Below are 12,581 nucleotides of genomic sequence, written 5' to 3'. Positions count from 1 at the left end.
CCAGTTCTAAAAGCCATCCGGATCAAGAAGGTCATATTTTACCTATTTTTATTTACAAAAATATCAATTTTCCTCAAATTTTTTTTATTAAATTTATATTTTATTTTCCAAAATTTAAGAAAAAATTTGTATCCACAAAAAGGTAACTTCATAACTTTTTATATATTGTAGAGACATCATTTCTGAACATTTAGATATTTTTCTAGAAATTTTATACCAAAATTTTTTGAAATTAAATTATCGTAATTTAATAGAAAATAATTTGAACTCTAAAAAAAATTGTAGTATGATTAAAGTCTTAAAATAGTGTTATGTATAATCTCTAATAAATAGGTTAAATTATGAAATAGTGTATTTCTGCGCAATTGGATTTTTGTTGTTTTCCAATGGAGTAATTTATGATTCTAAAATATGAAGTATTTGTTTACTTTCCCAGCACTTTATAGTTCTAATAACAACAATAGTTATTATATTAGTAAAAATTTTATTATTTTACTATTTTGTTAAATATTTAATAAATTATTTATAAATTTAGATTAATTTAAATGTGGCATGTTGAATTGTGTAGTTCACATATACTTTACTTTCTATTTTTAGGATATGAGTAAGGATGGAGTCTGTTGATTAACAATTTAGAATATGCAGATATAAGTTTGTACATATATTCTTCTTTTAGTTTTTGTATAATCATGACTATCTTTTATTATGTTTGATTCTGCTCTTTATTTTGTAGCAATATATTATAATGTTGACGTTTTATAGACATTTTGATGATGAAATTAAAAAAAAAAAATGGATGAGTTCTTTATTATAAACTAGATGTTGTTAGCAACTTTGTATTTTATTGTTTGTTTTAAAGTTTAAATTGGAAGAGAAAATTTGATTTTTTTTTTTATTATTATTAGATCTTGGATTTTGTCTATCGCAAGCCAACATGATAAGACCTGTTTCATCTGTGGGTCTTATCGGGTTGGATTATGACAGATGGTCAAGAGATTATTATCAAATGATAAAGGTTAGGAGTTAATTCATATGTGATGCCCCAATATCTAATTGTAGAAGAATTGCTTATTTCATCTCTAATTAATCAATTTATTATAGCCACTAATTTTTAGTTATTTAATAGAAGCCTACTAAAGCAATCATATATACAAACATTCCACTATACTCATTCATCAAAATATATTTACAATAGTCTAAAGTTCAATCAATACATTAAATTATCTTTTAATACTTCTAACTACAAAAGAATAAGGCATGAAATAATAGAAATCTAAACTTAAAAATAGACTAGCCTCACTTTACTGGTTCCTAACCCCTTCTTGAAAAACATATACAAATCACAAAGTGAGCTAACAATTCTATAGATGATTAAAACCTATAATTATAATCAATGCAAAATAATATAAGCAATATGTATATAATCATTAATGTAAATCAGTTCAAACATATAATAATGAGAATAGGTAACAACCTACAATGAACAATGTCATTTTATATAAGCAATGAGAATTAATACAAGCAATACAACTTAGGGAATATTGATCAATAATCATATCAATGATCAATATGTTATGTCATTTTTATACCCATGCCAAATACAATTCAACAGGTTTGCTATAAATCTATGCATGTTTTTAATTTTTATATATATATTAGTATACCTATCATGCCAAATAAGTGTTTTACATATGTTATATACATGTTGCATGATATTAATGCATGTGTATCATATTTTATATTCATTGTAATGTATCATGTATATTAGATATATTATATCTATCATATATTCATGTATCAAATTTATGAATCTTATCATATGCCTTTACAATCATATTTTGTGCCATATTTATATCATATCATACTGTTTATACAATTATCATGTTATGCCTTATTTTATGAGTATGTAATCCTAACATATATGTAAATTATGTTATAAGCAAGGCAACACATTTGACTACATGTGATGTTTTTTCTATATTAAATCATGTAGACCATTTAGACTGAACAAGAATTAGTCTCAATCACATCAATCATCTAAATAGGAATAGGAATCAGTCTCATATCATATATCACAAGTAAAATGGATTTCATGTAAGAAGTCGTTACTTTTTACTCGCCAACATATCATATCATATCAGTCAATCTCTTTATACATCTCATTTTATATCACAGGCTACAAATCTTTTTTAAAAGAAAGCTTGCTAACCCACTCACATGTATAGAATAATATATCTCTAGTCAACCTGAATCAATCAATTATTTTCAACCAGCTTTTTTTGCTTTCACGAATTTATTACATCATATATATCATAATAATTGACATCATGTATATACGTTATGCAATTATCATAATATATAAATCTATCAAGTATACTCATCAATATGCAAGTATTATATAAAAAATACATGTTAGATCAAATAAATAGTAAATTTATGTATATCATGTATTTCAAATGTAGTGTACTAACTCATGATCATTTCGTACATAGTATTATTCTACTATTTTAAAAGAAAATAACATATATGCAAAATAATTCAATGAAATCTCAATATGAATTGACCAAAATATTTATTATGATGATATCTATCACATATCACATCAAAATTTATACGCTAGAAGTTCATTAGAATTGATATATTATATTTTTATCAAAATAGGAGAGAAAATAAATTAAACTTGAAAATAAAAAATAGAAGTAGGTTAAGGTTGTCTATCACAATCAGAACAACTTTTGTAACTATAGAAATAAAATTTTTTGGCCTGAACCTTGCTTTCTCTCTCCTCTCTTCACCACTTTATCATCCTTTCTCTCCTCTTCTCTTACTCGACATGCAATAGGGATGGGCAGGGAAGTGGCTTAGGTGATAATTTAATATAATAATTTTAGATGTTTTATTTTTAAAAATAAAACTTCAGACTGAACACTGCAATGCTTATGACATCGGCATCGCAACTCTTACGGCCTCAACGTCATAATGCTCACTCAAATCCTAATAAACTCGAGAGCTTGTCACTACAGTGCTCTTAGTAAAAATTTTGTATTTATAAAATATTTAGTGAAATTAATTTTAAGGCTATTAAACTAAGTTGGGTGATAGTTAATTGATTAATGTTGCATTGGGTAATGACAATTGGGCTATAGTGGTGAACTTTTTTGCTCATGTCTGAGAGTGTTCCGTATGTAGGTGAAGTTCTGCATATATTTATTATATAGTGAATTTCTGAAATCTATTTACATTTTTGTGGAATTTAAAATTTTCCTAGAGCACCGTCGTTATATTTTTAGCACTCTAACGCTAAAGTCTTAGGAAAATCTACATTTAATTCAGCACTCCGGTGCACGGCGTGGGAGGCGGCGCTGTAAATTATGTAGGGTGACAGTGTCGCCAATGCCATGTCATCATAACATATTTAATATTAAAATATTCAAATTTACTATTCATTTTTGTTTCATTTCTCAAGCTGACAAATTAGAGAGAGATAAAGAGGGTCTCTAGTGAGAGAAAGTCTTCTTTGAGCTGCTTTGGGTCATTTTTAGCCAACGGCCCAGTTCTAAAAGTTGTTCTTATTGAGATAGGTTACATTTTACATATCTTAGTTTTTGATAATTTGGTATTTTTGGAGTTTTTTTTATCAAATTTATAATTTATTTATTTTTTTTAAATGCAGTTTTATAAGATTCTATTAACTTTTATCAATGTAATTTTTAATATATTATCGATACGACTATTATGATCGTTTTGAGTATTTATTCGAGATTTTTCACCGTGTGATTTTGAAAATTAATAATTTTTATCTATTTAAAATTTATTTTAACATCTAAAAAAAAAGTGCTTTAGCTCAATTAAAGCTTCAAAATACTATTATACACGATCTCTAATAATTTAATTATTTTTTAAAAATATGAATTTCTATTTAGTAGGATTTTTGTTGCTTACCATTATAGCCTCTGGTGAAATTCTGGAACAAAATTATTTATGCTTTAATTTTTGTAATGAATTGGAATATGTATTTATTGTGCTTTGTCGGGTAAAATAAAAAGGTTGAGGAGGTTTGGAGTAAAGGGGGGTGTTTTAGAAGATCTATTATGATGCATATAAGACATATTTGGTGGCTAAAAGCTATATTCTTGTATGCTATATGTATGATATAAAATTTATTAGGTGATATATACACCATGCTATTTATTCTGATTTTGAAACTTGAGGGCTATTCTGATATTCCCTAAAAGAGATGTGTTGACAAACATAAGGGGTTGTTAGGTGCTATGTGCATTATGCTATGTATTCTAATTCTGAAGCCCGAGGACTATTCTGATAATTATTATAAGATATTTGTTTATGTTTCAATCTCAGTATAATTTCAATAGTTATTTAAATGTATTAAGTATCAGTATCTATTTAAGCTTCAATTTTTTATATTTTACTTCAATTTATTATTACATCATTGTATTTTTCAGTCTTTTGGTTTAAGTTATTGATTTTTGTTTTAGGCTACGATAGTCTAATGAGTCATATTAGTTTATTCTTTTTTTTGCTTCCATTTTTAGGTCAAGAAAATGATAAGGAGAAGCTAAGTAGTTTGATAGCATGCTCTGATTTGTGTTGTAATTAAGTATGCTTTTTGGCTAGTTTCATTTTTTTTGGATCTTGGCTTTATTTTATTATACTTTATGTTGTCAAACGTTGTTGTAGATAGATCTCATATTGTATATATATATATTTGGATAATATATCTAGAAGAATCATTTTTTATATTTAGTCTTTAGCTTTATGTTATATTTAGTAGTATCTATGTGTTATATAAATAAGAAGTTCAGTTTTTGTCAGCACTTATCAAACTAGATTTTGAGATTAGTTTCGAGTTTTTGCCATAATTAGGCACAGTATGACTTGTGTGGTATCAGGTTATAGAAGACAAACCTGTAGAGCAGTCTTAGAAGAAGAGAATGAGCAGAACAAGAGTAACAGGGAAATATTGTTTCATTAAAAGAACTTAAGTTTCACTGTTACAAAGCCTTGTTTATATAGATGGAAGAAGAGTATTATGATTGTCTGTTAAGGTCGTTAGTGACATACTGCAGTAGCAGTAGGGAGTGGAGACGGCTGGAGCAGAGACCGTTGGAATCACGTGGCTGAGTTGACTCGGTGAGTTGAGTGTGCTATCAGCCCCCTGCAATGTTGAAAATTTGCTTGTCTCGCTGTAAGAAATCTAAATCCTATTTATGATTTAAATAATTTTGTATTTTTTTATCAAGTTTGTATTTTCGTTTATGAAAAATGAGGATAATTTTGTATTGTTAAAATTTTCTTAGTGTAACGTTTTATATATTATAGAGTTTAAGATAATGAACTTTTTTAGTATTTATTTGAAATTTTTTGTCGGGTGATTTTGAAAATGCAGCAATTTTTGCGTATTCCGAAATTTATTTTGACACCTAAAAATAATGTTTTAGTTCAATTAGATATTCAAAATGTTATTTTATACATTATCTGATAATTTAGTAAATTTCTAAAAAATTTAAGGTCGCTCACAACATCTTTAAGGTGATTTGGTACTTATGGTAGAGAAATATGGAAGCTTCTAAATGGAGAATAGTAGAATACTTTGTATATACAAGATAATATCAAGTGTTTTTAAAGTAATTGAACCAAAACATATAAAAAACAAGTGAGAGATGTGAATTTCTATAATAACTTTTTTGTGATGAAGGAGCACTGATACATGGAAGAATGCACATCGCATATTCATGACAAAATATCTCCAAAAGTTGCGTGTTTATAGTCAAATCAAGTGGATCGATGGGACAAATCTAATGAGCTCAATATCATTCAATTCTAAGATCATTAATGCATTCAAATACTAAATATATAATCTGTGATCAAATGAATCAATAGGAGCCATTCGATTGATTATTCATATTCTAGCAAAATTGATCAAAATAAGTCTGTCGAAAAGCTTTAGATACGACCTCATTTTCTACCTAAGAGAGGTTTGAAAGTAATGAAGTATTTTTTGTGTATTCCGAAATTTATTTTGACACCTAAAAACAGTGTTTTAGTTCAAAAGTTGCGTGTTTATAGTCAAATCGAGTGGATCGATGGGACAAATCTAATGAGCTCAATATCATTCAATTCTAAGATCATTAATGCATTCAAATACTAAATATATAATCTGTGATCAAATGGATCAATAGGAGCCATTCGATTGATTATTCATATTCTAGCAAAATTTATCAAAATATGTATGTCGAAAAGCTTTAGATACGACCTCATTTTCTACCTAAGAGAGGTTTGAAAGTTTAGATGCCTCAAGAACTTTATCGCATTGCCCAACAAATGTTGCCAATGAGACCCATTAGCAATCACAAGTATTGTCACTTAACTACTAAGATCATACCCCATCATTTTAATTTTGTTATCCTGCGGTGGATACCCGACCTTTATTACATTCTTGTTGATCAACATATATTGTATAATTTGTCCCAACCACCCATCACTTTTTCTATAATCCATATAAAAAGAATTATAGAATTATTCTCAAATGTATCATCCCCTCTCTTCTTCAAATTTAAGGAAGACTCTTCTATTTTTAATTATATAGTGTATTATTACAACTACCTTAACCCCCGTGATTTTTCTCATTTTAAAGTATTCCATGTAAACATTTTTTGTTATTCTTAAAACTTGTATCAATCATGTCGGTTATTTATAGAAAATTAAGATGTTAAAAATTATGTCATAAATTTTCTAGCATATACATATTACATGTTAGTTGTGCCATAAAGGCCTTAATTTAAGTTAAAATAGTTAAAAATAAAAAAAAACATAAATTTAATTAAGAAAAAAATCTATAATAAATTTTGAAAAAAATGCTATGCATAGTTGAAATTATAATAGTATAATTATTATATTTGAATTCAAATTTTAAAAGAGCAATATAAATAACATAATAATTAAACATTAATTAAAATTAATTGTAATTCTTAAAATTAAATATATGTGATATATGATGTAATAGTTAGCTAAAAATTAGATTAGTGATTTCACACACTTCATAGAAATCAATAACAAAAAATAAATTTGGAATCTTTTTTTTTAGGTAGCCTAACAATAATAAAAGAAAATATTATACATTTTTTCTTAAATTTTTTTTTTATTAGCAACCTCTAAATTAATTTTTTTTAATATTAATTTTTAGGATTATTGACAACACTCAAACATCCAATAATGTAAATATTTTTAGGATATTTTTTGCTTAAGATTAATATTTGAATCTAAATAAAAAAAACATGTGATAATCATATTAAATGCTAAATATCACATCCTTAAGCCCTAATATGTGTAAAGATATAAAAAATTAAAGAGATAAATGTGATATTATCTATAAAGGAATGATTGGTCGCGTGCTTTCTAAAACTCTTCTCTCTTCTTCCTAATCGACAATGGGGGATCTGTGGTCGTCCATGTGAAATATGTGGAATAAAGAAGGGGAGAAAGAGACAGCGAGAGAGAGAGAGAGAAGGAAAGAAAGAGAGTGTTAGGAAGATAAACCTGATTTCTCTCCTCAGAATGGCCAAATCCAGCCCACGCCTTCCTTTGCTATCCTTGGCTCGAGGTCCAGGTCCTCTTCTTCTTATTAGAGAGTTAAAGGAGGCATTTTGACAACTCATTTCTCTGCTTTGCTCCGTCCGCGAGAAGAGAGAAGGAGATGGCCATGGCCATGGCTTCTGGGGTTTGCCATTCGTTAATCGCGGGGGAGAAGGGCTTATTGAGCAGCAGAAATTGTATTTATTTTGGGGGTTCTCCCTCTGTGGTTAGGGTTCTGAGTTCTATAGGAAGGTATTATATCGTATTTAAGTGATTTGTGTTGAGATTATTATTGATTGCTTTCTCTTCCTTTGCATGTGGATTTGATTAGTTGAAAATGCATTATGTTTCTGAAATTGGATGTTGTTGTTGGAATTAGATTGAAAGATTTTAAGTATGAGAGAATGAGATATGTTTGAATTTAATGTTTTGGATCGTTATTTTAGGGTTTTTCCGCCCCAAAGGTTTTGTTTGAACTGGTTTTCTTGGAATCTGAGTGGGAAGGAATGAAAAAAGAGTTGAAAAGTTTAGATCAATGGCTACAGATGTTAATTACTCGCAAAATATTTGGATTTCATTTGACTTCCTTTGCTTTCCTTCAATGAAAACAAAGCTTTTATTGATTTTTGCTTAGATTTTTGTCTGTGCAATTTGTCTTTTCTGTTAATTATGAAATCATCCTTTTCCCATAATTGTGGGTTTAACCAGCTTACAATGCGTAGCTTTTCTGTAATCCAATGTGTGTGCTTATTAGGATTTGGGTTCATTTGTTTTACAAGTGATGAATTTGTTTTTAGTCATTTTAATTGTTAGAATAAAATCATCACATTTGTGGATGTTGAAGTTTTTTGGTGAGTTTAAATCAAACATTGACCACTTTCTGCATCCATTCAAATGATTTTTTGCTAATTTATTGCTTTTGAAGAAGAAGAATTACAAATATATTACAAATAAATCTGTTTTATCTCCTAAAAATTTTAAATTCTGCTTGAATTAGGATACCAAACATCCCATAAGGAATTTAGAATAAAAAAGAAGAAACTCGGCATGAGGATTTTTGGATTTGAACTCATGTAAAATTAATATGGTCAATTTAAGCTTCGTTTGGGATAGCTTTTGGCTATTGCTTTTTTGCAGCTTTGATGATTTTTTTTGTGTTAGAATGCTGCTTTTCATAGCAGTAAGAAGCCATCACAAACGAAGCCTTCATTTTTTTGTTTGGGATAGTTTTCTTATTGCTTTCTAAAGAAGCTTTTTAGTATAAAAATTTCTTGAAATTAACGAAAAAATAGTGGTCAAAAGCTCCAAGAGAAACCTTAATTTACTCGAACTTTGGAAAGTAAATAAACTATCAAGCTAAGCTTTAGTATCAGGTAATTATAGATTAAAGCTATCTAGCAACTCTCTATCCACACATTTGCTTATTGTTACTTTCCCAGCTACTGTGATAAGATCTAGAAAGGTTGCCCAAGCTGGGAAAATTTCAATTCAACTAAGCCTTTTGGTAAGAATATTGAATATACGGATCAACCAAATAGAAGCTCTGAAGATAACTAAATTGATAGTAAGAAGTCACATTACATTTCACATGCCTTGTCAAGGATCATCCTGGCAAAAATACATCTGCTCTATGAAATGAAGGTGAAAATTTTTGTTCCTGTATAATGGCTTTACGCCTAGTGAATTTATTTTGAGACGGTGAGATACAAATTTTGATTGATTAGTCATGAATTACACTCATTTTTAAGCAAATCCAAGAAATATAATGCTTTTCCTATCGTACATCCCATTTCATATAACGAGTAGATTTAGGGTTCGTTTGGGACAGCTTCTTTGCTACTTTATAAAACTACTTTTTAATTATAAAATTTCTAATTTTTGTACTAGAATGTTGTTTTAGAAAGCAGCAAAGAAGCTGTCCCAAACGAAGTCTTAATTTATCTATAATATTTAGATATTATAATCGTAACTCAGAAGAAGATGCATCTGCTTTAGATAAGTAGTGCTTAACTGAAATATATAGACCACGACTCAACACCTTATATTCATATTATGTCTCGTAGAAAGTGAAAGAGTATGTTTTTATCTTCTTCTAACTGCATTTCTAACAGTTTATTGTGATTATCTGACACTGAACCAGTTATTGCTGTTCTCTAGATTATCTCTTGTAGCTGTAAACATTCCAAAAGCTACATCTCCAACTGCTGTGGAGGTAAACTGGCATCATTGCTTATGTCTAGTAGTGAAATTAGAGAGGGGCTAGGGGTGGCTCTCACCTCTCTAGATTGTTAAAAAAGGACCAATTAACTATGAATATATTACAGAAGTTTTATCTCTTCCATTCCATAACTTAAAATATTAGTTGAATTATTGCTTATGCCTAATAGCTTGTTCAGATTACATTTTGGGTTCTCTACCTTTAACAGGAAGGAAGTTCTAGAATTGATTCAGTTCCTACTCCCAAAGTTATAATAGATTTGGACACGGATCCAGATTCAACCATTGTCGAGATTACTTTCGGTGATCGCCTTGGTGCTCTTCTTGACACTGTATAATTCATCATTCTTTTTCCATTATGTCAACGCCAGTATTTGTTTGCAATAAACAACTTTTTCCATTTTTTACCAATGTAGATGCGTTCACTTAAGAATTTAGGCCTCAATGTTGTGAAGGCTAATGTTTACCTAGACTCTTCTGGCAAACACAACAAGTTCTCCATCACAAAAGCGTAAGTGCTTTGTTTGTTTTGATTTAGGCTTCGTTTGGGACGGCTTTCTTCTTGCTTCTTAAAGTAGCTTTGTAGTAAAAAAATTTAATTTTTTATACTAAAAAGCTGTTTTAAGAAGCATTAAGAAAGCCATCCCAAATGAAGCCTTAGTAGTGTTTGGCATACAATGCAGAGTAAATTATGTCATTTTAACTGCATTTCTTTGAGATTTGCAAATGGAATGAGCTATGAAGTAACTTTGCTTTAAAAAAAAACTAATTCATCTGAAGGCTTCATCATGCATTCATGATATTTTGTCTTAAGATCAGTGGCAAGGTTATTTTGCAGGTCTACCGGCCGTAAAGTCGATGATCCTGAGCTTCTGGAAGCGATTCGGTTGACCATAATCAACAATCTTCTTGAATACCATCCGGTAATCTTCATTGGAAAACTTGTAGAATCATTTCGTTCTTATGATTTGTAATGATAAACACTAGCAAAGAGGTGCAATGAGATGATAAATGGAGATGATAAATGTCTTACTTGATCTGACAGGAATCTAGTAGTATGCTGGCCATGGGAGCAGCATTTGGCATTGAACCACCAAAAGAAGAAATCGATGTTGATATTGCAACACACGTGAACATTTACGACGACGGACCAGCTCGAAGCTTGCTTGTCGTAGACACCGCAGACCGGCCCGGCCTGCTCGTCGACCTTGTGAAGATCATTACTGACATCAATGTAACAGTTCAGTCTGGGGAGTTTGATACTGAAGGATTGTTAGCCAAAGCCAAGTTTCATGTTAGTTACAGAGATGAAGCAATCAGGAAGCCTCTTCAGCTGGTTGTAGCTAACAGTTTGAGGTATTATCTCAAGAGACCAACAACAGAGGAAGCAAGTTTCTGACTTCAAATTCTATGTCTACTTGATAAAGAACTGGTGGCATCAAGCTTGCAAGCTTATGAATCCTTGCAAGTGTAGTAATCACAAAAGGCAAATCAAGCCGTATATATTTTTTAAAATTTATGAGAACTGCAATTCTCCTATTCAAGACTGTATGTTCAGTCTGGAATTTTGTTTTATATTGGAAATACTTTCTAAGATGGCAAAAAGGGCTTAATGAGAAAGGTGTGGCCTCAAAATGAATGTCAAAAAAGAGATTTCACAATAATTTTATAGCTAACTTTTTTTTTTCTCGCCATAGCAGAGCTCTTATCAGCAATAGTTGTGATGACTTATGATTTAGGGTTACGAATTTATTCTAACTTGATAAATGTATTCATCTGATTTATAATATATCATCGTATCCTTAATTATATTCCTATATACTAGTTTCTATAAATTAGAATCTTTCTATTAAGGGGTATCAAAAATAGGTCAACGGGTCGAATTTGGATCCAAAAAGGTTGACCTTAATCTGACATGATTTTACAAATAGGTTAGGAATCCCAACCCAAATCTAACCCGTGCGGGTTATCGGGTTGACCGAACCCAACTTGCGAACTCAAAATGCAGTCTGCGGACACACTTCTGAGCACAATGAAGGTTTGGTCCGGATGCTTGATGCAACACACGGGCGACTGAGCAGCGAGAGGGGTTCGAAGACTCTGGAAGGCGAACAGAGTGCATCATCGACCTAAGGGCGGTGCGGGGGTGAGGTTGTGCGCGGGTCGAGCTCGCTTGATGGCTTGAGTGAACGTGCAAGCAGTTGACGGGCCGAGCGGGTATGGAGTCTGGACTCCATACACAATCATGTGAGGCAAAGTAGCGAAGTCGAACCGAGCGCATCAATGCTGCGGGGCTATGCATAGGTTACCGAGTGACGAACGTTGGGTGATTAGTAGGTCAACACAGGTTGATTTCGAATTTTCGGGTCAACCCGAACCAATTTAATAAACGGATCAAAACCTCGAACCCGAACCCACCCCCGTTTGACAAACAAGTTGATCCGAATTCATAATTTTTTGTGTCGGGATTCAGATCGGGTCAAATTTTGACAATCTTGCTTTCTATATTTATATGAATCTATAGAAATTCATATGCATATAGAAATATAATAAAATTAACCTGAATTAAATTTGTAAATTCATATTTCATAATTATTGAAATGGAAATCAAAATATCTTGGTCCTTAGGGTCGCAATTCAATATGAAGCCCTAAAATTCCTAGAAAGAAAAGTTAGCCTGGTATTCACCTGGGCACAGTGCAGTCTTACTCAAACCAGCATTCACTATATACAGTTACACACATTTACTTCATGAAATGAGAAAAAAATTC

The 12,581-nt window shown here is 30.4% G+C and overlaps 1 protein-coding gene across 1 annotated transcript; it reads left to right on the top strand.

The window, feature by feature from the left end:
- Positions 1-7,457: 7,457 nt before the first annotated feature.
- On the top strand, positions 7,458-11,426 carry LOC110098118 (ACT domain-containing protein ACR11). The gene is made up of 6 exons (XM_020824837.2): positions 7,458-7,845; positions 9,751-9,805; positions 10,020-10,142; positions 10,227-10,321; positions 10,649-10,733; positions 10,856-11,426. Exons 1-6 carry the CDS (start codon positions 7,715-7,717, stop codon positions 11,207-11,209), a joined length of 843 nt encoding a protein of 280 aa, XP_020680496.1. The 5' UTR covers positions 7,458-7,714; the 3' UTR covers positions 11,210-11,426.
- The last annotated feature ends 1,155 nt before the right edge of the window (positions 11,427-12,581 follow it).

The sequence above is a fragment of the Dendrobium catenatum genome, unplaced genomic scaffold, assembly GCF_001605985.2.
Source record: "Dendrobium catenatum unplaced genomic scaffold, ASM160598v2 fragScaff_scaffold_842, whole genome shotgun sequence".
Taxonomy (NCBI): domain Eukaryota; kingdom Viridiplantae; phylum Streptophyta; class Magnoliopsida; order Asparagales; family Orchidaceae; genus Dendrobium; species Dendrobium catenatum.
The sequence above is the reverse complement of the archived record's forward strand: the minus strand, read 5'-3'. Positions and strand labels throughout refer to the sequence as shown.